At 43.2% G+C, this 27038-nt stretch overlaps 1 protein-coding gene across 25 annotated transcripts; it reads left to right on the forward strand.

Annotated features, from left to right (window-relative positions):
* The first annotated feature begins 1984 nt into the window (after window positions 1-1984).
* On the forward strand, window positions 1985-26868 carry TPM1 (tropomyosin 1). Of its 25 annotated transcripts, none has more exons than XM_075897663.2 (10): window positions 1988-2227; window positions 2633-2758; window positions 2941-3066; window positions 12290-12423; window positions 13981-14098; window positions 14793-14863; window positions 15122-15197; window positions 16178-16240; window positions 16523-16592; window positions 18327-18409. In XM_075897663.2, the coding sequence occupies exons 1-10, from the start codon at window positions 2114-2116 to the stop codon at window positions 18407-18409; spliced, it is 981 nt and encodes a 326-aa protein (XP_075753778.1). In that variant the 5' UTR covers window positions 1988-2113. The 25 variants fall into 25 exon arrangements, with proteins under 25 accessions (XP_075753776.1, XP_089638030.1, XP_075753775.1 ...); XM_075897662.2 differs by lacking the exons at window positions 15122-15197; window positions 18327-18409 and adding exons at window positions 15668-15743; window positions 25963-26868 and having other exon boundaries at window positions 1995-2227; XM_075897656.2 differs by lacking the exon at window positions 2633-2758 and adding an exon at window positions 20736-22044 and having other exon boundaries at window positions 1995-2227; window positions 18327-18405.
* Window positions 26869-27038: the final 170 nt, after the last annotated feature.

A 27038-nucleotide genomic window follows, 5' to 3' on the forward strand; every position in this document is an offset into this window, starting at 1 on the left:
ATTGAAATTCAAAGGGAGGGAGGTACTTACATCTTAATTGCCCAGAAGCTAGGATGGCCAGAAAGCAAGTGTTAAAAATCAGGATGCTTTTCTTTAGGAAGGAGGGTAGAGTTGCCTGTATAAGACAAAGTCCCTAACCGTGGAACAGTTCCAATAATATAGGGACATCCGATCACCCTTGCAGCAGATAAACATGCTGGAAGCTATGAGCTTGGCCTATGCTATGGCTAACACTGACTCAGCTGAACCAGCCTTACCATCATTGAGGAATTTTCTACTAAATTTCCTTCATGCAAACAAATGCCGCATGAAGTTGGTTCATTGCCACCTTTAGGAAAGCAAATGCTGCAGATCATGCACTTCTGCATACAGCACAGTTTACTGTCTTAAATTGTGAGAAAAGACATGTCTGTTTGTCAGGGACCAAGAGATCCTGCTGTATCTTGCTGCTTGTGTGAATGAGGCAGAACACCTTATTTCACTATGGAAAAACACACTAGGAAAAAAAGTCCTCATTTATTATTTATCATTTTAAAATGTTTTCAGGATTGCTTGAGTCTCTCATTTCTAACTTAGGCTATCTACAGATCCTATATACATTTCAGATAGTGCTGAAATACTGGAGAGGAATATGATAGACCTTGGAAGTGCTTACAAGTTGTTTGGTCAGCCTTATCAACTCAGCTATTTGCAGAGGGACTAGTCCATATATCCTATACTACAGGTTGCAAATTATTGGATGGGGAGAGGGGATAAAATACATTATGAGCAAACTCCTCCTCCTTGAAATCATGATGCTGCAACATTCTTTTTTCTGGGTGTTTGGCTGCCATGATGCTTGCTCACTGAGAAAACAAATACGAAAACTGTAAAAAAAATCAGAGGGGATGTGGGAAGAAAATATGTATGTTTATTTAAGACAGTGGTCCCCAACGCCATGCCCCCGGGCGCCCGGCAACCCCGAAAGGTTATGGACCACTGATTTAAGACCTCAATGTAATACTTCATGTTTTACTGAAACTATTATTGATATTACAGTAGTGCCTTGAGGTCCTAGTTTGGATTATGCTAGGCACCGTACAAATACAGAACAAGAGCTCACAATCTCCTATATTCCATTAGGAATTTTTTATCCAATCAGATCAGCTGATGATTTTTACAAATTTGTTCCCAGTAAATGAAATATTTTAAATGAATTTATTTTTATAATGCAGAAAATTAACCCCTTAGTGGGCCCTCTTTCCCCACACCTTTCCCCCAAATCTGTCAGTACCCACAGAAATGTAATAAGCCAGATTCCAGAAGATGATCAGATCCAGCTCTGGTTGCAAAAATGACTTCCTGTCTGCTCAGAGGGCAAACGCGACCAAAGTTTCACCAGCTCTGTTACCTCCCTGTTGAATTTTCTTGTGCCTCGAGGCTTTGGGGGGCTTCCTTAAAGCTGAGCGAGACTGGATTTGTCAGACTGAAACACACACCGCCGGAGCCCTCCAGACTTCAGCCCGCCCCAGCCCAGAGGTGTGTGTGGTTACAGGGACTGGAGAAAAGTTCAGAAGGGTCCCCGTGCTCTGAGGCTGGGATGTGCGGGAGGCTCTGGGCTGGGAAGGAGACAGGCGCGCCATGGAGCCAGCACTTTGCAGAATGGGCATTTCTGACATAACTCCGGTCCCTGCAGACAGCCGGCCCCGGCTTCCAGCATCGCACGTGCAACACCCCGCGGCCCAGTAGCCGCGGCAGCAAACGCGCCGCCGCGCGTATTCAGACACAGGCGCAACTCTCTGCCCCTGCGGTCCGCGCCTAGCCCATCGGCTCCCATATATAGTCATATCCACCGTCAAATGGCAGGCAGCGGCGAATGGGAGCCTGCGGGCGGGGGAAGGCAGGGAGCGAGGGGGTAGGGACCAGGCCGGGGCGGGGGGAGAAAAGCCCTCTCCAAAAAAAGTATTGGATGGCTGGCTCCAGGAATGCAGGCAGCCCCCGTGGAACGTACATATCTGCGCGGCGCTGCCGCCCGGCGCTCGCACTGCAGCCCGGCTCCCGGCACAGACCCGCCTCCGCAGCCCGTCCCGTCCCCGTGTGCAGCAGTTCGCGCCTGCCCTAGCCCGCCGCCGCCATGGATGCCATCAAGAAGAAGATGCAGATGCTGAAGCTGGACAAGGAGAACGCCCTGGACCGAGCCGAGCAAGCCGAGGCGGACAAGAAGGCGGCGGAGGACAGGAGCAAGCAGGTCGGCGCCTGGCCGCGCGGGCTACCCCCTCCCCGACTCCCGGCTCCCCCGCGACCCCGCTGAGCGTTCCCAGGAGCGGTTGGAGGGGAAGGGAGACCGGGCCAGGCTTAACAGGCGCTCTGCTCCGGGGGGAGGCGTGCAGAGCCGGGGGCAGGCGTGCAGCAGCAGCCGGCCGGCGGCCCCCAGCCCTGCTGTGATTTCGCGAGGTGCGGGGCAGCCCACGCGCCTCGCGATCCCGTCTTGCAGACGCGGGGCTGCTTTGCGGGCGCCTTGCACTCTACCCTGGACGGAGTCGCAGTTCTGTGCCAGGTGTAATTGCATTTAGCGGGAGGTCGGGGGCGGGACGATGGGCAATCCCCAGACCTGTATCAGTGCGTTCGTTGTATTTCCTCTGTGCGCGCCCAGCTTGAGGAGGACATTGTGCAATTCGAAAAACAATTGCGTGTGACCGAGGATACCAGGGACCAAGTGCTGGAGGAGCTGCACAAAGCTGAGGAAAGCCTCTTCTCAGCAGAAGAGACGGCCACCAAGGTAGCGTGCCTCTGCCAAGAGCAAAAGGGAATTAACTTTTTCTTTCTCTCTCTCTCTCTCTGTCCGTCTGTCCTTTTCTGTCCCTCTGCACCCACACTTCTCCTTTGCGCGATCACATTGCCTGCTGCACCTTCCCTCCCTCCTCCCCTTTCCTTCCCCACCACTTTCCACCCATCTCACAGCTGGAAGACGAGTTGGTGGCTCTGCAAAAGAAGCTGAAGGGCACTGAGGATGAGCTGGACAAATACTCCGAGTCCCTAAAAGATGCCCAAGAAAAGCTGGAACTGGCTGAGAAAAAGGCTGCAGATGTAAGTGAGCCCCCTGCCCCCTTTTCTAACACACACACACAACACCCTCTCTACCCACCCTCCCACTTCCTGCTCCCTCTGCACAGGAAACAGGCCTGTGCTGCCTATGCTTGGGCCTGCTGCACCCTAGGGACTTGCTTGCTGTAGGGGCCAGGCACATGCTGGTCAGAGATGAAACCACACTGACTTCTTGCATGAGGTGTATACACCATCAAAGGCACTGACATGGATTTCTGCTCACTCAGCACATGTGCATTTCATGTGTATCCATCTGTCTACTAGAACTTGTAAGTAAAGGGTGGGATATGTATTTAGATGATTAAAAGGGGGCAGAGGAAAGAGGGAAAGAATACTATTTCTCCTATGTCTGAAAAGTATTTGCAGTCATTTAAAGATGTTTTTATAAGTGAGTTAGTTACATCTGTTGTTCCATAGGCCAAGAATAGTAAGGATTGCTGTTTTACTCTTAGTATGGGGTCTTTTAAACATATACACAGCTACCTACTGGGGTACAAAACACTGAAGTACTACAGATCAGGTTACCATAACTCAGTGGTTCTTGAGTTGAAGGCCTTGTCTCCTAGATTTAAATGTCTAGAGATAATTGGGGTTAATAACTCACCCATCAAAGGATAAGACAGCCTTATGCATGAAAATCAGCCTGGAAGATGATACTTGCTAGGTCTGCAATCAGTAGGATAGAGATCCAGAGAGTAAGCTGAGTGTTATATATAGCTCAGTGCTTTATATGGTAGTGAGAGAACTTGCACCCCACCCCAAGCCTCATCTCACCCACCTGTTTGCCCCTGGACAAGCATTAAATAGTTTCATGCATGTAGTACATACAAATTTAGCATTTTGACAGATTTTTGTCCAGTTCCCTCTCACAACTCTAGGATTCAATTCCCTGTAATTGAATTTCACCTCTGAATTATAGGATTAGATTATTATTTTTTTTCCTCAGCTTCTAAAATGAATCTCCAAAAAAGAATAAAATTAGGACTGATTTTTAAATATGCTGATGAATCAAACTATTTTTGGTGCAGGGAAAATACTTTGAAAGGTGAAATGTACAACAAATTTCTATTTGCTTTTTTAAAAAATGTTTCTGTCCCTACCATAGACTGTACAATTGATTTCTAGTTTAAGATGTGTGTGTGTGTGAGAGAGAGTCTATATAATATGAATCAGATGTCTTTCTTTTTCTGTGTAAGGCTAAATGGATGAGGGGCAGATCTCCAGCAGGACGTTTATTTAATTTGTTCAAAAGAGCCGCATATAGATCCAGGGGAGATATTCCTTATAAGGAAAAGTATGCAAACTATTTGGAAATAGCTTGCCTAAAGATGAAGGCAGGAGAGGGGAGAGAAATGTTACTAGATTCCCTTTATGAAAAGAAAGATGTCTCCTATGCAGTCATGATGCCATTTTCCTTTACTAGAAGGAAAACACCATTTTGGAGTTAGCATGGAGAAGGTACAGATGGTAGCTAAGATGCCTGGCTTGTTTTCTCTTCAAGACAAAAGGCAGAGATTTAAAAACTGCTCTGCAGTTCGGTTCCCTCCTATATACAGTGTCCCCTGTTGTGAAAAGGGATTGCAGGGAAGCAGATCTGCAGAGTATGTTTGGAGCACAAGTCGTTTATTCGAAGTATTCCTCATACTGCACATAGGTCCAAGCTGTAGGAGAGATCTGTCGGGAGGGAGAGAGGAGCGGCCCGGCCCCGGCTGCTGGTCACCATCGCTTTGCGATGCAGGGAAGGGAGGGGAAGAAAAGGCACCAAACAAGAGGCGCCTCCTAACAGCCCCTGGCGTTCCACCCACTTGGGCTGGAAACTTTTCAGGCCCCGCCCGTCCCGCTCCCTCCCCGCGCCCATGAGCAGGGACCGGTAGGTCTCCATGTGGGCGGCAGATGGCGCTGTCGCCCCTCGCAGCCCGGCCGGTTAGTCACATCCCCCCGCAGCGCCCCTGCATGAATGGAGGCAGACGGGCACCCCGGCCTGTCTAGCGTCCCGCCTCCGGCCAGTTCGGCCTCCATGCTTGCCCCGCTCACTGCACGGGCCATATAGCCCTGCCCCCCCTTAGTGCACGGGCCATATAGCCCTGCCCCCCCTAAGTGCACGGGCCATATTGCCCTGCCCCCCCCTTAGTGCACGGGCCATATAGCCCTGCCCCCCCTTACTGCACGGGCCATATAGCCCTGCCCCCCCTTACTGCACGGGCCATATTGCCCTGCCCCCCCTTAGTGCACGGGCCATATTGCCCTGCCCCCCCTTAGTGCACGGGCCATATAGCCCTGCCCCCCCTTACTGCACGGGCCATATTGCCCTGCCCCCCCTTACTGCACGGGCCATATAGCCCTGCCCCCCCTTAGTGCACGGGCCATATTGCCCTGCCCCCCCTTAGTGCACGGGCCATATAGCCCTGCCCCCCCTTAGTGCACGGGCCATATAGCCCTGCCCCCCTTAGTGCACGGGCCATATTGCCCTGCCCCGCTCACTGCACGGGCCATATTGCCCTGCCCCCCTTAGTGCACGGGCCATATTGCCCTGCCCCCCTTAGTGCACGGGCCATATTGCCCTGCCCCGCTCACTGCACGGGCCATATAGCCCTGCCCCCCCTTAGTGCACGGGCCATATTGCCCTGCCCCCCTTAGTGCACGGGCCATATAGCCCTGCCCCCCCTTAGTGCACGGGCCATATTGCCCTGCCCCCCTTACTGCACGGGCCATATTGCCCTGCCCCCCCTTAGTGCACGGGCCATATTGCCCTGCCCCCCCTTAGTGCACGGGCCATATTGCCCTGCCCCCCCTGTAGAGCCCCGCCTGGGTGCGTGTCCTTCGCATCCCCATTGCAGAGCCCCGCCGGGGTCCCTCCTCCCGCCCCACTGCAGAGCCCCGCCGGGTCCCCCCTCCCGCCCCATTGCAGAGCCCCGCCGGGTCCCTCCTCCCGCCCCATTGCAGAGCCCCGCCGGGTCCCTCCTCCCGCCCCATTGCAGAGCCCCCGGGGTCCCTCCTCCCGCCCCACTGCAGAGCCCCGCCGGGTCCCCCCTCCCGCCCCATTGCAGAGCCCCGCCGGGTCCCCCCTCCCGCCCCATTGCAGAGCCCCGCCGGGTCCCCCCTCCCGCCCCATTGCAGAGCCCCGCCGGGTCCCTCCTCCCGCCCCATTGCAGAGCCCCGCCGGGTCCCCCCTCCCGCCCCATTGCAGAGCCCCCGGGGTCCCTCCTCCCGCCCCACTGCAGAGCCCCGCCGGGTCCCCCCTCCCGCCCCATTGCAGAGCCCCGCCGGGTCCCCCCTCCCGCCCCATTGCAGAGCCCCGCCGGGTCCCCCCTCCCGCCCCATTGCAGAGCCCCCGGGGTCCCTCCTCCCGCCCCATTGCAGAGCCCCGCCGCGGTTCTCTGCTCGCCCCTCCGTTGCCCGGCCCCTGGCCCAGCCCGCGGGGCAGCGGAGGGAGGACGCAGGGGAGGCGGGGGAACTTCCGGGGCCGAGGCGGGCGGGGTGGAGGCGAGCCGCAGCGCAGGGACTGGGGCCATGGCGGGGCTGAGCTCGCTGGAGGCGGTGCGGAGGAAGATCCGGAGCCTGCAGCAGCAGGCGGACAGCGCCGAGGAGCGGGCCGGCAGCCTGCAGCGGGCCCTGGACCAGGAGCGGGCTCTGCGCGAGCAGGTACCGCAGCGCCCAGACCCTTCCCCTTCTCTGCGGGCGCGCCCCGATCCCCTCTGCCTGCTGGCGGATCTTGCCGGCCGCTGCGGGACTGGGGGCAGGGAAGCGCTGCAGGGGCTGTGTGGGGGGAAGAGCGGTCTGGAGAGACGTCTCGCAGATGGTGGGAGAGAATAAATGATACCTGGAGGCTGCCCGCTGTTCCTCCTTCCCCACCCTCCTTTTAGGGGCGAGGCCAGGGCACGGTGCAGCCTTTCCATTGAAAACAGTTTTTACACTTGCAGGCGTTTGCTGCGGGCTGTGTTCTGCTCAGTGGCCTAATGAGGCTTCATAATCACAATTCCATTGTTGAAGCAAAATGCAGGACAATGTAGCACTTTAAAGACTAACAAGATGGTTTAGCACCAGTGTTTGTGATTCCCTCTTAATTCCTGGGAGGATAGTCTGTTTTTCAGAGCTGGGATCAATGATGTACAGCAGTCTGTAGATGATAGGAATAGTTGTAAATGTTAGAAGTAATTGTTGGTTGCAATCCTTTTCCTACGTTTAGAGATTTCTGGGTTAGAGATTTCACTGACAGGTTTCTTTAACAAAATGGTTACTTGAAATTCCATTTCAGTGAGAGTCATTTTTATCTGATGAGTGTAAACATCAGGCTTAAGACAAACTCAAGACAAATATAATTTTTGGCAAATATGGTTTGGATTTCAGATAAATACTAGATAATTGTGGCTATTAGTATAAAATGTTAAGTTTAAAAATAAAAGATGATGAAGATATTTTAGCATAATTTATGCTGATTGTTTAGCAGAGATGTTTGTGCTAAGGAACACCGAACAAAATGTTCAGAGGTGGGTGCTTACAGTCAGGTTTTAAATTCATATTTAGGCATCTGAATAAGTGGTCTGATTTTCTGAAGTGCTGGGTATCTACAGTTCCTATTGAGGTAAGTGCTCAGCTCTTCTGAAATTCAGGTTACTTTTGCTTGGGTGACTATGAACTGAAGGCCTGACTATTCAGTTGAAACAAAAGATAGGACTATGCAGCACTTTAAAGACTAACAAGATGGTTTATTAGACAAGAAAACAAGAAAATTTTCTTCCACAATTTGATCTGAGGATGTGGGATCTGGCCCACGAAAGCTCATCGCCTAATAAACCATCTTGTTAGTCTTTAAAGTGCTGCTTAGTCCTGTCTTTTGTTTCAGCAAGACCAGACTAACACGGCTACATCTCTATTACTATTAACTATGCAGTTCTGAGCAATGGCCACAGTGTCTCTAAATGCTATACAAATCTGTGTATCTAAGGCGTTTATATGACCTCCGTTGCACAATAGTATCAGAGTCTAGCAGTCTTTTATATATTAATCTTCACAGCATCTCTGTGATGTAGAAGTGCTGTTATCTCCATTCTCTGTTCAGTTGGGTAACTGAGGCACAGAGAGACTAACGATTTCCACAAGGTCATCCAGGAAGTCTGTAGAAGACCAGGGATGTGAACCCTGCTGAGGCCCAGGGTGTAATGCCTTACCTAGCCATCCTTCCTCTTTCTAAAATGAACACACTTTTTCAGGCCAGCAAATGGTTTAAAGATCAGTGAATGGCTTAGGAATAAAAAGTAGGAACCAGGATACTCCTTAAAGTAATATTTGTTTTGCTCAGGTTTTTATATGGAATGAATTACAGAAAAGGAGGGCGCATTACTCAGTATGTGTCTAGGGATGTAGTTTTGTCTTTTTTATTATAAATTGTGAGGTTCCCCCTTTTCTCTCCATTCTGCTCATCTGAGGAAGTGGGTTTTGCCCACAAAAGCTCATGATACTATATATATATAATATATAGTATTTGTTAGTCTCTAAGATGTTACAGGACTACTTGTTTTTTAAAGTTTCAGACTAACACAGCTATCCCTTGAGACTTCTGTCTACTGGTAACTGCAAGAGACTGGGAGTTCTGTTCTTTCATTTGTCACTCACCTTTGCTAATGTTTTTAGTATTTCTACCTAAAGTTTCCCACATACAAAAAGTATATAGATGTTTTGTGTCTTCAGTGTTTATAGAAAAGTGACATAAAAGAACAAAGATATCAGCATTCATTTTTTTCATTACAATAGAAAAACTGATTGTAGGGTCTCTAGTTGCCTTTCTCTATAATCTGGAATTTTGTGTGTGTTCTATTCTAGGCAGTAAATGCACAAACCCTGCTATCTGATATCCATCAGCAAGTGGAATGCTTCCTGATTGGTTGCAGATGGCCTTCTGAGAGACAACAGTGATGGCTTATTCAAATTCTAGAACAGTACTTTACATTCTCACAGGTCACTTTACATACCATTTTCAAATACTGGCAGATCATGTCATAGTTTTGTTAATTTAATAGTTCCCATTTTAAACATCCTTAAACATGGATTCCTCTTTGAAGAATTTGAGAACAATAAGATGATCCCTTGGAGTAAAGGACCCTGATTTCTCCTATTTGAGGTAATAGCTGATTACTATGGAATTTTTGAAGTCTATATCTAGTTTTACTACTAAATTATGGGGTGTCTAATCTTATAATACTGAAAACATTGGCACTTTTGCTACTGACTTCACTGGAAGCAGAATCAGATCCATACCAGTGGTATTAGCTATTTCATCCAGTATTGTCATTAGAGGAAGTTAAAGGTTTTCTTCCTTTGCAGGAATATTTTATTTAGATAGTGGAAATTCTCCAGAATTTTAGTTCCTTTGATATGAAGTGAGCGGTGATGTGACTAACTGGAGAACATAGAACTGATGGGCACATCTAATTATGTGGCTTTGATATGTGAAATAAGGACCCATGCTGAAGCTGCAATCTGACTCCGTTCTTCCCAGAGAGTGAACTGCATTAAGCAGTCTACATGACCTTTTCCATAGTGTATTGCTTGGCTGGTATGGCATGTGACCAGCTAGATTTTTTTTCTTTTGTGCAAAGTACAGATACGCAAACAATAAAAAAAAAACTATAGCTCTAGTCAAGCAGTAGTATCCTAGCTTACAACTTTTAAACACTAAACCAGTCTTATTTTCTTGTCCCACTCACTGACTGCTAGTTTCTTAAAAGTTTCCATTCTTCTTATACATTGCTAGTGACCATATTAAATAATACTTTTTGCACTCCACCCCAATCTATTATATGATTAGCTAGAAAACAAAATCTTTACATTGAACAACAATAATTAATACACAATAGTAAATTATTCAAGTCTTCTCTCACTGTAAAAGTATGCAGTATGTAGTGAATGTTCTGGCACCAGTGCAAAAGGTTGTGTTTATCTATTAGCCACGGGAGTGCCCCTCCATGTCATTGGTAATTTTTTCTTTTCTTACCATACAAGGACAGAAGTCCTGCTCTACAGCAGAATAACATGAGCCTTATAAGGATAGCTGGTAAACTCTTGTTGAGTAAAGCAGGAAGTAAGAACTTGAACTTTAATCATCCTGTGTTTCCTAAGTATGTTGTATGCTCTGTCACATTAAGAACCGTTTAAACATAATTATTAACTTGTACAATTGCCACTTTCCCAAGGTGTTTTTAGACTTAACATTTGCATGCCCCTACCTCCATAAAAAGTCCTTTTCAAATTAAAATATCCATGTGCTTTTCATAAAACCTCTGGCTGTGAGAGTCCTTTGTTCTGCAGTTTGTGGCTAGGAAAAGAATACAACAGGAGGTAATACCTACATAGGGATTTTATATTTTTTGGCCCTGGTCCTGCAGTCCTATTGCTCCTATTGACTTCAAATAGATTAGAGAACTGTGCCCTTGTGCATGTGCATAATTTCATTCATTCTAGTGGCAGTTATGCATTAAAGGATAGTTGCTGTGCAGTACATCAGCCATGTATACCTCACACAGTGTGGTCCATGACAAGCATTCCTAGGCAGTATTATAATACAAATGGGCTACGGCTAGACTGGCAAGATTTAGCGCAAATACTCTTCTAAACACAAGAGTTTTTGTGTTAGAGTATTTGAGTAAGAGAGCGTCTATACTGGCATGTGCCTTTGCACAAAAGATTTGCTTTTGCACAAAAGCATCCGTGCCAGTGTAGACGCTCTCTTGCGCAAGAAAATTCCGATGGCCATTTTAGCCATCGGGCTTTGTTGCGCAAGAAATTGATGTTACCTGTCTACACTGGCCTCTTGTGCAAGAATACTTGCACAAGAGGACTTATCCCTGAGCAGGAGCGTCAGAGTATTTGCGCAAGAACCACTGATTTCATACAGTAGAATGTCACTGTTCTTGCGCAAATACTCGCGGCCAGTGTAGACACAGCCCATATGTTGTTATGGCTGGAAATGATGGATTCTAAAATCTTTAATTGCAAAAAGGCACTATCTTGTACCTTTGCCATGAAATAAATGTGTATTTTCAGTTAGATGCAATGCCAAGTACCCTATTCACGCTTTCTTGTTATAGCTAAGTTAAATATTGAAATAGTTTTCAGTGCATTAAAAGTCATTTGTATTCCTGGAAGTAATTTTCCTTTTAAAAGAGTAACCCTTTATTCTACTGCCCTTCATATGTTTTGGAAACAATAAGTCTTCATAAGGGAGTTGTTTACAAAATGCTGTCACAGTACTTACTCTGTGACTAAAACAAATGTAGCTTGGAAAATGTCAGTGTGAAAGCTTGTAAAGATAAGAGGCACATAGACTTGATGTAAATATGTTACACCAGAAGATTAAGCAAATATCTAATGCAAGCAAAGCAAAGCTGACGGTAATATTCAGATAGTATTATTAAAATATGTATCCAAATGCAGTGAGGCCAGTATTCTTGTGATACAGTAACATAAGCTAGACTCTTCTTTTTTAGCATTGTATCTCTTCCTGTGAACAAAACTCTATCCAGTACTCCATGTTTGTTTGTTTTTTAAATATGCTAGTCACTCTTTTTGCGTGCTGAATGTCTGCAAATACCCTCACCCTCGTGTTGTAGTTTTGAGTGTTTCCTCTGTACCTTGTCATGGAGATACTGCTTTTAGCCTTTCTTAAGTTCAAGTTTAGCAACTTCTGTTGTTAAAATAAGGGCATTATAGGTAGAAGATATAGAATTTAAATTCTTAATATTCCTATGATACATTGTTATGAGTAAAACAGACACAATGTAACTTTGACATTGTTCAGTGTTTTAAACAAAGATTCTCATCTCTGTAATCTGAGAATGTGTGCAAACTGGATACGTAGTAACCAAAAAATAAACATTACTCACAAAACTATTTTGTAAACTTGAGTTTTCTTGGGCACCATTACAGTATGTAGGTACTTCATATAAGGTGAAAGATCAATCTGTTGTCCTCCATTATGAGAGAGCTGCATAGTTAATTGAAGGAAGGAGCAAGCGAGAGAGAGAACACAAGTGAATGTGTGCATCTATAGAGAAAGAAAAACTATTTGTTAGCCACTTAACCAGTTAGACTAGTGTTCTGTTTTACTACATTCTCCCATCTGTTGTTCTAAAACCATCTACATGACTCTTTACCAAAGAAAACTCTTAGGTTGTATTATGGATTCATTTTCTTCACTTCTTTTCCTTAGGCTGAGAGCGATGTAGCTTCTCTGAACAGACGTATCCAGCTGGTTGAGGAAGAGCTGGATCGTGCTCAGGAGCGTTTGGCAACTGCTCTGCAGAAGCTGGAGGAGGCTGAGAAGGCAGCAGATGAGAGTGAAAGGTGAGTATAACCTAGTTCAGGTATTTTTTTGACATGTGTTGTCCAGATGTGGGATAGATACAAATAAATTAACCACTCTTATATGCCTTCTGATTGCATGTAATCGTCTGTGCCTTCATGTGTGCTGATGTCGCTCAGTTACAGTTTATCTGGAGGGACATCTGGAACATGCAGGCTTTAGTCCTGGTTTATATTAGGGATGTGAACAGATAACTGATTAACTTGTTACCCAGTAAACATCGCCCTAAATGAGTGATGCTTACCAGGTAACAGTTAACCAGTATCTGTGGGGGAGGGGCCATACCAGCCCAATTGGTTTGGAATGGCCCCCTGCCTACTCCTCCTGTAATCAGTTAACTGCTTAAACACTATATTGAACCCATTAACTAATTAAATAGGATTTTACATCCCCAGTTTATACATCTGGTTTTGAGGTAATGCTTTTCAGATATTCTGTGACCATTAGGCTTGGTGTTTTGGCTTTTGATACATTGTGCTCCATGTTGGGAGACCCAAGTTAATCACAACCCCAAACTCTTGTATCCAGAGCCTGGAGTTCGGTGGTGATGTTTCACACTTAGTCTCATGATGGGGGACTCTAGCCTGTCTCTCTCCTGAGCATCAAACTAGAAAGCCCACCCAGAGACTAGCAAGCCTGTAAAGAGACTGCTGCTCTGTCTGGTCATATGGTTGGTGCATTAATGTTGTTTTGTGCTTTTGTGGCTGAGGAAGGGCAGAGAAGCAGTTGGTCCAAATAGGGATTTGAGTTAGGATTTTCAAAAACACTTGTGTGAATTAGGAGCCCAAGGACTAAGTGCTTTTGAAAATCCCACCTGTAGACTTGTACAGTTATATTTAATACCCCTGATATAATAGTGTCGTTCATCTGAAATGATCACTACACGTTTTTCAGGCTCATTCTATGCCGTTACTTATAATGCAGCCACACATTACACAACAGCTGGGAAAGGGAACTTTGGTTTAGCATATTGGGGCAAATCTTGGCTCTTGAAAAAAAGGTTTTGTTTGTTTGGATCAGAAAGGACTTTAGGTTCTAAGGTCTAGATACAGTAGATTACAGAGAACTCTGATTTCTACCTTAGAAAAATACCCAGCAGAGATTTGAACATGCAGTGCTAGAGAGTTGAGTCTTATGCTATATATTGTTTGTCACTTTTGAGGGCACCAGAAGCAAGTCCCTTTTGTCATTCACTTTTGAGTGAAGGGAACACTTTCACTGGATTGAAGAAAAGTGTGGTCAGGCTGCTGATTACAAACTTTCATGCAATGCTCAGTTATGCAAGCGGCATAACGAACCACTTCTGTTTAACTCAGACTCCATCAGTTTCTTCTCAGCCTTCTGTATGAAAGCACGCAGGTCGCCAGGGCTAGAGATGAGCAGTTGTGCCTCACACTCTATCGAATAGAACGACCTCTCGGGCATACTGCAGCCAGCTCATTCCATTGTCATAGAAAGAGGCACTGAAAATGGTGGAGGGACTGGAGAAAAACAAGGAAGCACTAACTCTAGTATTGCCTAATTTTTCTGTCTTTCAGAGGAATGAAGGTCATTGAGAACAGAGCCCAGAAGGATGAGGAGAAAATGGAAATCCAAGAGATCCAGCTTAAAGAGGCCAAGCACATTGCTGAAGAGGCTGACCGCAAGTATGAAGAGGTCTGTTCCTGAGTGCATATCAAAGAGCTGAGGCCTTACAGACTTTGATTATGCTTTTCTCCTTTGTTTGCTTTCAAGTACAAGAGGTCACAAGCATCTCTGTCAGTAAGAGAGTGGTTCCGTTCCCAGAGAAATAGGTCCCAAGTGTTTCAAGAGGCAAGACTGGATTGTCTGCTGAAGATGTGATACAGACTCCTATTCCACGGGACAGTAGGAGTGGAGATCTGTGTTAATGCCATAGCAGAGAGTAGCGCACTACACAGAACCATATTTGATAAAATGGCACCAAAAAATGGCCAATAATAGCACAGACATGTTGGCCTGTCCATCATCCTGATATGTGATATCATGACTTCGCATACCAAGATGATGCTGCGCCAGCTATGATTGCTCCAAAATGGCTGAGGGAAGGAAGGATCGCAGCTATTTTCAGAGAGGCTATAAAAAGGAAAACTTATTTTTAAGCTGTCGTGTTGATGAATGGAAGTTGGGGACATGAAAAATCTGGTCAGGTGATGTACTCAGACCCATATATGTAGCAAGGGTCTAGTGCAGCCAGGAATCCAATGGATTTCCTTGAATTAGTAATTCAGAGAGAAATGTATTGTCCCTGTATGTAGAATATGCAAGACTTTAGCTGAACTAGCATATAGTGTGATTTTGTTTTGTTTTTGTCTTATTTGTCTTCCTCTAGGTGGCTCGTAAGCTGGTGATCATTGAGAGTGATCTGGAGCGTGCCGAGGAACGGGCTGAGCTCTCAGAAGGGTAAGTGCTGTGACTTCCCAGACAGGTGTGTGAGATGCTACAAGACGGTGATTGTACTTGCATGAAAAGTTGGCAGTACACTTCTTTGTGTTCAGCTCCAAGCTATGTTATGCTCATTTACTGTAATGATTGAGATAAATGTTAAACACCAAAGTAAATGTGTGTAAGGGGGGGGCGAGTGTGTTTTTGTCACTGCATGTCCTACCTGCACACTGATTTTGTGAATGGCTTTTGTGCATTTCATATGTTCACTAACAGCCAAGTCCGACAGCTGGAAGAACAATTAAGAATAATGGATCAAACCTTGAAAGCATTAATGGCTGCAGAGGATAAGGTACTGATACTAATATACAGTTTTTAGGTTTAACTGCAACCCAAGTCTTCGAGCTTTCATAGCCCAGTAGTTCACTCAGTAATGATGACTGAACCTTCACTGCACTCTTTACTCTCTTTGCATCTTGCTTTGGTGGCTTTCTTTGGTCTGTTTTATTTAACCTTTTACAACTGATCTTTTGGCAGCCAAAAAGAAGCTGAACTATCTTCTTCTATTTACAAATTCTGTCAGTACTTCCAAGTAAGCCTGATGCTATAGATAACTGGTTTGTAATGGGCTTTGTTTTTTGAAAGAAAATTCTGGCATTGTAATTAATTGCTCTCAGTCTGCGATGGATTCAGCTGCTTTTTAGGCCGTTCTTTTGCTCTGTTATTCAGTTTTCATTTTTCTCAAATTCTTCCCCCTTTTTTCTATTTCTTTGGCTTGATTGCCCACCTGTACCCTTTCCTGCCTGTGTTCCAAAATAATAGCAAATGTGCTGAGCTTGAAGAGGAGTTGAAAACTGTGACCAACAACCTGAAGTCGCTGGAGGCTCAGGCTGAAAAGGTAGGCTAGAGCCTTAAAACCCCAATGGCCTGGATTTTTATTCATTTTCCTTAAATGTTTACACTGTATTTCAGCAAGGCTTTTGGTACATTAATCCAAGTACATAATGGTATTTAAATATACATATCAATTAATTATCCATCAGTGTTATTTAACATTTTATATGCTATGAAATGCAATTTGTGGGCCAAGATGTTTAATTTTTTTCCAACTCGTCCTCCTTTAACGTTATAGTACCAGATGTTGTCCAGAGTTACTTGGGCAAAAAATTGGCCCTTTAATAAATGAAAGCAAGATGGTTATGTCTTGAAAGATAAAATGAAGTACATCCAACACTAGGACTGGTATATCATTACAATGTAAGATTGTCATACATGCTGTATTTTCACATAGGGAATGTTTGGTCTGATATCTCATGCCCTTTCTAATTACAGTACTCACAGAAGGAAGACAAATATGAAGAGGAGATTAAGATCCTGACTGACAAACTGAAGGAGGTAAAATTAGAGCAGTCCTGTATCAATGGATCTTACAATACTTCTCTGATAAATGTGAAATTAACTTGTCAGGGTGGAAAATGGCATAATGTTAGGTGCCAGAATCAAAGTTACAGAGCACTAGATAATATTGAAGGATGCTTCTGATTTTACATCTATTTCCTATTATTCTGTCATTGTACAGAACTTTTTCCCATATCATTTCTGCCTTTGCATTTGTAAATACTATGAAAGTTGTGTGTCGTGTATAGTTTTTGACCTTGCATGTTTTTTTATCTCCAGGCTGAGACCCGTGCTGAATTTGCAGAGAGGTCAGTAACCAAGCTAGAGAAAAGCATCGACGACTTAGAAGGTATGACTGCTTTATTTTTCACACTTCCTGCAGAATGCAAAGCTGATATTCGCTCCTGGGCTTCATCTAGTGCCCAGTCCTACAAATCTTTATTTCATGTGACTAGTCCCATGAAAATAAGGATGGACAGGATAAGACTATAAATAAATGAAGTATTTTCCAATCCAAATTTATTACTCATTTAAACTTTTTAGCTGGACAATGTTTTGCTCTTGCCTGTTTCTTTTTCTTTGATATTCTAAGACTTTTGTTTCTTTAAACTCTTCTATTTCAATATTCAGATAAGGAAAATGATCACATGGTATGAATATGGTAGTTTTAATTATTTCAAAATATCAGCAACCAGTAGTATGTTGTTTGTTGTAATGAGGAATGTCAAGTTTATGACGGAGACAAGTGCAGGTCAGGGCAACTATTTCACTGCATAGAACAGTGGCTATTTTCGGCTATTTAAGTTAATGGCTTATTTACACATACAGGAGCACAGCCTATTTAATTCCCCAAATTTGATTTATAGGGCAATCAGAATTAGGGATGTGAACAGGTAGCCAGTCACCTAATAAACATCACCCTTAACCGTGATGCTTACCAGGTAATGGTTAACCATTACCTGGGAGCAGACCACTGCCCGGCCTGGGAGTCTGCATCCTTGCATGGGGAGGGGTTGGGTACAGAAGTGGCAGCCAAAAGCCTGCTGCCTGTCAGCCCTCCCCACCTCCACTACTGCTGCTTCCAGTACCCAGCCCATGAGCCTGGAAAGACTAGGAGCTGGCAGCCTTCCCTCTCTACTGCTGATGCTTCCAACCCTGCTTGAGGTAGCCCAATGTGAGAAAGGAAGGAGCTGGGCTGGAACTGCTCCTGCCTATTTCATGGGGGCCACTCCAGCCCAGCCATAACAGGTAGGGGGGCTGCTCCAGCAGGCTGGAACAGTCCCTGCCCCCACCTCCCTTCATTCAATCAGCTAACAAGCATATTTAACCATTTAATTAATTAAATGAGATTTTACATCCCGAATCAGAATTGTAGTAAGGTGCTCTTTTATCTTGAGAATAGAATTCAGTCGTGCTTTGTAATTAAAGATTAAACTATATGAAATTTACTCCTAACATTGTTTTAACTTTAAATTAAATATTGTAAGAAGTGTAATTGCTTGATATAAGAAGTGAACTTGGTGTGAGAGGTCTTTATTTATGGTCACTTTCTCAGTTAGAAAAATTAGAGAGAGAGAGAGAGAAGAAAATTAAGATGCTTGGGAAGAATTAAACCTCTGGAAAAGCCTGAGGGTATGACATTATACAAAACCCAAAACACGTTTTAAAGGCGGAAGCGAAACACCTCTTCTCCCTAAGCACCATTTTCAAATCTCTTCCCTCTGTTGCTGTCTAGTAGCTTATTGCATACACACAACATGTATAAAGCAAGCTAAATACAGTGTAGGGAAATGGGAATTATTTTTTCTTTTCACACTTTATTTTCTTTAGCTTTGTATCTCAGCTTGGCTTATTGATGAGGCAATCATTTTAATTGACTTTTCACATAAAGCTTTTCACCATTTGTATTCCTTTCTAATGTATATATTGTTTGCTTTCTTTGCCTGCCATGCTGCTTCCTTCTGTGCACTGTTTCCCTTTCTTGATGCTGTTTCCGGATGGTGTCCCATGCCACTACCTTCACCTCCCATCACCTGCTCATTCTCCATTCCCTTTCACCTCTGCCTTCTCTGGTGAATGTTAGATGAGTTATATTCTCAGAAACTGAAGTACAAAGCAATCAGCGAGGAGCTGGACCACGCTCTCAATGATATGACTTCCATGTAAATGTCTTCTCAGCCCGTGCCTGCACCTGCTTCTTTACCCTCATGATTGTTCCATTACAGCCTTGCAAAAATTATACTTGCTCACTCTTTGGGAGGTGGGGAATAAATTGAATGGATGTGATTCGGTGTTAAAGCATTGTCAGTATTTTCTTCATCATGCTAACAGGTGGACAAGTATTGTGCCTGGTCTGGTAAATGTCCGGACAGTTTTGCAAGGCTGGCTTATCAATTCACTTATACCCTTTTCTTTTGTATCCATAAACCCTCTTCCCCTTGCAGTTGTCTGGCTTGGTTCTCTTTGCTAGTTCTTTTACTTTCCCCTTTTGAGTTCACTTCTGTTCAAGAGTTTCTACGGTGCTCATCATTCTGAAGTTGCCAAAATATACGAATCTCCGTACATGCCGTACAGAGTTCTATAGAGAATGTTTTCCATTTTGTCATAGTGAACTTTTAGATCTTTTTTTTTTTAATAGAATGTCACTTCTATTTGGGATGTGGGTTGTTGCCGTGAAAAGTTTTGAAAAATAAACCTTCACACATTTGGTGATGGTGAAATAAAGTAATTTGAGAGAAAAGGTGGCAGAAATGTGGAGTATTGCTTGAGTTAAAGGGCAGAAGTTTTTACTTTTAGTAAAAAAAAAAACAACCAAGAAGTGGTAACATTGCAGGTTACACAGGGTGTGACAGAACAGTGTCTTCGGTGGCATAGTGTTGTTTCAAGTAGATTGAATCTTCATGTGTGCTTTGAAACATTGAACAGAAGTTTACTATACTGAAATCTTCACATTCTTTCTTCCCTCCCTATATTAATAACGCATGTGCATTAAGTTTTTAAACTTGAGATCAGAAAACCTGAATACTCACGGCTCTGTCTAAAGCCGTGGTGTCCAATATGCTAGCCACATGTTGTTAGTTAGCCGGTTGAGTGTGGCTAGTTTGCTATAGCAGTAGTCACTATTGCTCCAGAACTGGTTGGACACCACGAGTCTAAAGCATACCTAATTGTTGATGTTACTTTCGATTTCTACACTTCAGTTTCAGAGGTCAACGCGTTTTCAGTGAGCTTTAGCCTTTGGTGAAAGCAGGGGTGAGGAAGATTTTGGGGGGGTTGGGGGCCACCGACCAACAGAAAAATCAGTTGGGGACCACATACAAGTGAGAAACAAAATAAAACCCTCACTGATCAGGCTCCCAACAGAGAAGCCAGGCCGGGGGGGAGGGGAAGAGACATTCCCCTCGCTCACGCAAGATGGGGGGCGCTGAGGGTCAGAGTTCCTGCCCATCCAGGACTATATTAACTCTGGGGGCCCAGGGCTAGTAGATTTTGTGGGCACTCCTAGGTTCTGTGTTAGGGCCAAAATGAGGAGTTTGTAGGAGGGGGCTTCTGGAGAACAGGTTGGGGTGATCTGGTCCGGTGATAGGGTGCAGGAAAGGGCTGGGCGGTTGGGTCTGGGAAGGAGGAAGGGGTTTTGGGAAGCTTACCTGGTGCAGCTCCTGGGAGTGGCGGGACACACAGGTGGCTCTGTGCTAACTTCCTTGCACTGCTGTTATCTTAGCCGGGCATGAAGGGGGTACGCGGCTTCCTCCCCCTGCCAGGCAGAGTCTTTAGTACCAGCTTTCTGCTGCTTCCCTCCACTGAAGGAGGAGAGAGCCCCAAGCTTCATGGGCCAGAACCAGCCCTGGACCCTAGGTTCCTCTCCCTGGATTAGAGCCAACAATGTTCTTTGCATGTATTGAAGGTTTTACATTCTCCACCCCCCGCGCTTAACTTTTTTCTAATTTTCAAGCATTAGAACTCTGGTTGTGATCTAATACCATTTTTGTATGTTTTGATTCTAAGCCCAGAAATACAATTCCACACAGTGATTTATCACCCTAATATTCTGGTAGTTTGTAGGACTATAACAGCGTTATCTTCATTTATAGCATGCAGTGACTTGCATGCAACGTCTTCTTGCAAACTATTGTAGAATAGCATTAATTGGGGAGATTTTCAGTTTGAAAGTAGGCTTAAAATCTGATGCAGTGCCATACACTGACGATTTCATAAGTATATCTGCATTTCTGTAATTGGCTTTGACTTTATAGGTAACTTTTTTCATAAATGGAGTTTAACAAATGGAAAAAAATCAGGAATTGAGACTCAACTCTAAATACATTTCTCCATATATATTTAAATGAAGGCACTTCTATAATGTTCCAAAAGGAGGTGGGGTGTGATATTTCTCTAGTAATCAGCTTGGCATGTTTGCGTTCACTGTGCTGTTGCTGCTGCTTTTTGAGTTCTATTATGCCACTTTTATTTCCCACGTTTTATCTTCATGCAGATAAATTTCTTTGCTTCACCTCTCCAAAGATACCTTCATCAAGCTGGATAAACCGTCTTTACAAGCTCTTGGATGTTTCACGGGTTCATTGTCCTATCCTCCAGCTTATTCTTCCTTTTTAGCATCCTGGCTGAGGATATTGCTCTCTTTGTGCCTTCTATTGTACAGAAACTCTACTTCTTTTAATGTAAAATAAACATCCCACTATGTGAGCTGTATCCCTTTTGCTATTCCTTTGCCTTTTATTTATTTAAATTAAAGATCTGCTTTTTTGCATTAGGGATTTATTTTTTATTTTATTTTTCTGCTGCCTCACACTCCCCCCGTTTCTGACTCCCGCAAACATCTTGCCAGAGAATCAACAATACAAAGTAGCAAAATGAAAAATACCAGGCTGTAACAATGCTATTCTTGGCTATCTTTAATTGGTTGCTTTTGTCATGTAGTCCTCATTTTCTCTCAAATTAAAATTCAGTTTATATGACTTTCTTAGACTTACTGGGATTTTTTAGAGTCTTTTATTGTTGGGCCAAAATCTGCAAGGACATAGCTCTCACTGGGGTCATTTGGTCGTGGGAATACAGCTGAGGACAGTTTGGCCCTTTAAATGCTTGACAGTTATGTTTTTCTAGAGTCCAAAATTTCCCACCAGTTTGAAGTCTTGATGTGGAAGACTTCCTGAGTTATATAAATTTGTTGTTTAACTTCTAGTAAAAGATCCTTTATAGGATTTTTCACTTGATAATCTGTTTTCCTCCCGGAATAGGATAACCAAATGTCCTTATCTGTGTTCATTAACAATTTGGATTATGGAATTTTTAAAAATTGATTCATCTATCACCATAGGTGCTAATAGTTTACTTTTTACATTTCACAGGGGAAATTAAAATACAATAATTTCACTTTTATTCTTAGTGAGTGTCACAGACAGCTAGTGCAAACCTTCAAATCTGAATTGCAGAGATTTCAGAGGAATGGTTTTAAATCTGAACAAAAAATTCTTATAATTGGAATTAATTGTTAAATCATTTTCATATATAAGTAAAATGCTTCCATTGATACCAGATTTTATAAAGTTTTGTCTGACAAAACCTAAATGCTGGGTTCAGATTGACCTGACAGGGTTCCTTTTAAAGATAAAACATTAAAGATAGACATTTTTTGCTCTCCTACTGTAATGTACAACTGAGCCTTAATGTTGCTTCAGGAGGACTTATATTCATTGTAACTATTTTAACTTCATTTCCTTCACAATGGAAAAAGTCCTTTTTCTCTACTAGCTTTACATTAAAGTGAATATCAATTTAAACTGAACTGACTACTAAGTATTCCTTTCATTTGATTTTGTTGCTAAAGTGCCAATGCTCAAAATGTTAATAAGCTTTGGTCAATGTACTTGAGGGTGGTCCATTTAAAAGTTGTAAAACAGTCACTTTTTAATGTGGCTATGTTTTCATTCCTGTTAAAAAGATACCACCAAATATCCTCATACAGAGCTTTTTCATTTATATTGTTAATTCTTGCCTTTAGTTGCAATCCTCCATGAAGCTTGAAAATGCTTCCTTCATCCTTCCCTGCTGTTTTTCCCAATTAATTAATTGGGGGGAGGGAGAGCTCAGTGGTTTGAGCATTGGCCTGCTAAATGCAGGGTTGTGAGTTCAATCCTTGAGATGGCCATATAGGGATCTGGGGTAAATCTGTCAGGGATGGTACTTGGTCCTGCTGTGAAAGCAGGGGACTGGACTCAATGACCTTTCAGGGTCCCTTCCTGTTCTATGAGATAGGTATATCTCCTCACTCCCACCACATTTTGAATAGAGTTGGAAATAACTTCTCCCCCTTTCTTTAATAACTTCTGCTTGTGCTATCCCATCATATCATTATGTCTGTTTGTTCACCCACATTACTGCCTATTAGAAAAAGCTCAGATTTGACTATGCCCTTGCGCAACTAGTTATTTTAGGTCTAGTCCTAATTTGGGTACAAAGATTGGGAATCCTTACCTCAATGATTTATATAACTTTGGTTTCGATTAATGCAGGTAAACATTCAGATTATAATTCAAATTGTAACATACTATTGGCTGTATAATGCTAAATACATTTTGGCATTTGGAATGGAAGCTTAGTTACATCTAGATTTTGGGTACTGCTTCCAAGTATGTTTTAATATAAAATATTGAAGTGGGCAAAGAGGAAATAAGAGTGGAACTGAGGCAGTCTGGGAGCGGTGTACTGGTTTATCCTCTGATCTTATTCTCTGGTTAATGGAGCTTGGGCTCTCAGGAGGAACAATTGGTGATAGTTTGTAGGATGCACTTCTGCAATGAGACACATTTGTTTCTTGGCCTTGCCATCTTTGTGTGGGGCTGGACCCCTAACTTCTAGTGCAGGGGTGGGGAACCTGTAGCCTGCAGGCCAGTTCTGGCTCTCGACATCCTGTGATCCAGCCGGTGGATTCTGCTTGGCAGGGGGAAGGAACTGGCTCTGCACTGCAGGGAAGCGTTCCCTGCAGGCACTCTTGCTCCCTTGCCCCCTGTCATTCCCCTTGGCTGAAAAGCATGGCCAATGGGAGCAGCGGAGAGTAGTGCAACCCAATCCCCTGCCCTTATTTTCCCCTTCCCACCCCTACCCTGAGCCCACTCCTTCAGCCTCCCTCCCGCCCAGACCACACACCACCACCTTGCTCCTGCACCCTACCTCTTAACCTGTACCTTCACCCCCAGCTCAGTCCTGCTCCCCAGCACCCTCTCCCTCACACCTGAATGCCTAATTTTTGTCCCACTCCAGAGCATAGGGAGGCCCCACAAAGTCTCCTAGCTCTAGGCCCCCAGAAGAGTTAATCAGCTCTGGGGGTAAACTCGATTCTCCCCCCAACCCTCATTGGCTAGAGCTCGGGGGGAGTATTTTTTTTTTCTCTCAACCCACACAAAAAAGGTTCCCCACGCTTGTTCTAGTGGAAAAGCATCAGGGAGGGTAAAAGAAACAAAATGGATGGTTCTCCCCAGCTGAATAATTTGTGGCGTAAGCACGTTCAGAAACCTGTCTCGACCGGGCTCAGAATTCACCACCAAACTATCAATAAAAATACACAAAAAATGAAAGAGAAACTGAATGCAACTTCATGGAATTTCCCTTTCTGGATTTAATATCTGAAATATATGGTAGCTGTTGCTGTTTTGTCCAATCTTGAAAACTACTGACAGTCCTTTTCCATATTCAAGTAACATATTCACCTGTAACTCGCAATGACTTTGTGAAAGCTGTCAGAAGGGTTTTTTAGTCCAGTTGAAAGGCTTCATAACTTGTCAGTAGTTGAGAAGTAAATGTTCTCTTTCTAAAGTATCATTTCAGCTACCAAATTATGCAATAAAGGGAAGCATTTAGGGCTCGAGAAAATTCCTGTTGAACTCAATGGCAAAACTCTAGTGGAAGACTCAGTGGAAAAGTTCCAGTGATTTCCGTGTGACTTGGACTGAGCCAAAATAGTATGCTGTTGACTAATGCTTTTCTGCTGCAGGGAAGGCTGATTATACTATTGCTTTTAGTTAGCTAGTACTGAGTATGATTTTTGCCACCTCTTCTGCATTTGCAAGGACTCAATGACATTCATAAAACAAGCAAAGCCTATGTACATTGCTCGTGTATGTGAATTCAGGCTAGGATGTTTATACTATATTTCATGTGGCTTCACTGGGAATTTCATAGAAGTTGTCCTATTTTTTTCTGTTTTTCCTGACTCTCAAGCGTACCCCCACACAAGGGGCCTTAGAGAAGTCCTTTCTTTATAGATCGTAAGCTGTTTTCTTGGGTTTTGAAGTAGGTATTTAGTCATCAGAAAACTAGAATATAAAGGGATTCCTAAGGTAAAGAATTTCTTTAATGTGTAACTACTGAACTGTCTGTTGTGTGACTAGTTTCTTTATTAACTCTTTGCTCTCCTGTTTCTGTCTAATCTTTGTTCATTCTGCCTCTCTTTTCCTTTTAACCTGCTTGCTGACTGTACAGACCAGCTCTACCAGCAACTTGAGCAAAACAGTCGCCTAACTAATGAACTAAAGCTGGCATTGAATGAGGATTAAATTTTAGTGTGAATAAACTTAGTTGTGTCTAAACAAACTTAATTTGAAGTTCTTCAAGAATGAATGGGTCAAGGTAGAAATATGCAAGAAACCTGTAAATTGATTTCCAAGATATTGTAATGGCTGTAAATTTATGGATGAAATGACCAATTCACTTTTGGGGCAAAAGTGGAAGAAATAACCCATCTGATAAGGCTCCTGCAGTGTCTTGGAGCAGTCACAAATTCTTTGTTTGCCTGTGTTAAAGTTGATATTTTAAAAACCAATCCCCCTCTTTGTAGCTTTTTAGCTGATGTCACAAATTAAGAGTTTTATTGGTAACTAGGGAATGAAAAATATTAGCTTAAGATTCAGATTTCAAAACCAGAATAAAATATATTCCCAGCTGTTTTGTGTCTGGAAATGTAATGCATTGTTTTGAGTTACAATAAAATTGGATTGTATTTGACTAAAAAACAGCTTTGAAATAGGAACCCCTTTTGGAAATACCTGATCAGTTTAGAGGTATGCTTGCATTAGAATAAAGTTGTTTTTCCTGATTTCTGGTAGCATATAGCTCCAGAACATTGTGCTCACATACTATATTAAGTAAGAGTGTTAAATGACTGTTCTATTAAAAAAAAAAAAAAGTGTGCATGCAACATAAAACTAACAACTGCCAATAAAATGCTGTTATAACATCTGATAAAACTTGTTAATTTCATTTTTTTGGTTATTTTGTTCTCATTCTCTGCAAGTTCTGAATTTATAATGCGACTTCAACAGTATAGAAATGCCAAAAATACAGATGAACAAATTCCGTCATTTATTGTTGCCCCATGTTCCTTAAAAAAGTTTAAATCATCTTATTCTCATAGCACATGGCTTCTGGAACTTACATAAATCTAGTATCTTTTTGGCAATGTGTGGTTTTTTTAACAGATATAGCTGCAGAACAGTTCAAAACTTGCATCACTTGCAATGCATTTGTTAGTTTGGACCTTTTCCTAGTTGTCTTGGTTGGGAATATTGGTATTAATGAGCATGCACATATCTTATCATAATAAACTCCTTCATTAAATGTGGTGATTGCATGTCTTCCTGTATAGATAATTGATGTGTCCAAAGAGCAGCTATTCACATTTTGATTTTCTAATCCCGTAACAGAGAAAGTGGCGCATGCCAAAGAAGAAAACCTTAGTATGCATCAGATGTTGGATCAAACTTTACTGGAGTTAAACAACATGTGAAAACCTCCTTAGCTGCGACCACATATCTGTTTTTGTTTTTTTACACCTGCTTGCCATGAAACCCCTTAAACATGTTTTCATTTTCGTTTCATCACAGTCACAGAAACATCTGCTGAATACAGGCAGGGGTCAGGGAAACACCAAAGTGGGCAAGCCATAAGCAGGTTGAACTATTCTATTATGGTTTCAATGTGCCATTTTCCAATGTAATGTTGCCTACACTTTGTAGAGAGTTCAGCAACACCAGCATGCTTAGTTTGTCCAGGAATTCTTGATGTGTCAGAGTATCCCACCTCAAGTGCCAGCTATATATTTAACAAGACAGTTAACGCTGAAGAGACAAATCAGGTGTGTACTGGTGCTACTTTGAACAAAAGGTCGGGCTATAGCCTTTTGTTTGATATTGTACAATTCACAAGTTTATCCAGCATGGTAATTTATTTTATCTGGGTTTTATTGAGCTGTGCTAATTCAATAACACCAAGGATTTGTGAGCCACATAAAATATTTAAGACTTTTTTGGTTTTTATTTTGTGTATTTGCAGCTCATTACAAATGTGTAGGTCAGCATTTCAACTTGAGTATCCATTCCATTGTATTTTTCATGTTGAAATGAAAGATTCAGTAAATTCAGGAGAAAACATAAATTTGGGAGACTATTTTAAAATGTATTTTATTTGTGTGGGAGTTGGGGGGAATTTATAAATTGGTATTTGTCTCACTTTATTTTACACACACGTTGAGCAGTTTTAAAAGTATACCTGTATGTAAACATTGTATAATGATATGGAATAAAACGCACATTTTAGGACATTTTTTAAAATGTTGCTGTCCTGTGATTTATATTTTTAATCTTTTAGTCTTTTTGTTTATGTGGAGCATGCTTGTGGCTCATTGGTACAAACAATATGAGCAAGTTGGCTTTCCACTTTCTCTAACAGTAAAGTGAAAACAATGCCAAAATGAATAACATTATGGTTTGTTTGCACTATT

This window comes from Pelodiscus sinensis, chromosome 14 (genome assembly GCF_052426305.1).
Source record: "Pelodiscus sinensis isolate ZL-2025 chromosome 14, ASM5242630v1, whole genome shotgun sequence".
In the NCBI taxonomy this organism is placed as follows: domain Eukaryota; kingdom Metazoa; phylum Chordata; order Testudines; family Trionychidae; genus Pelodiscus; species Pelodiscus sinensis.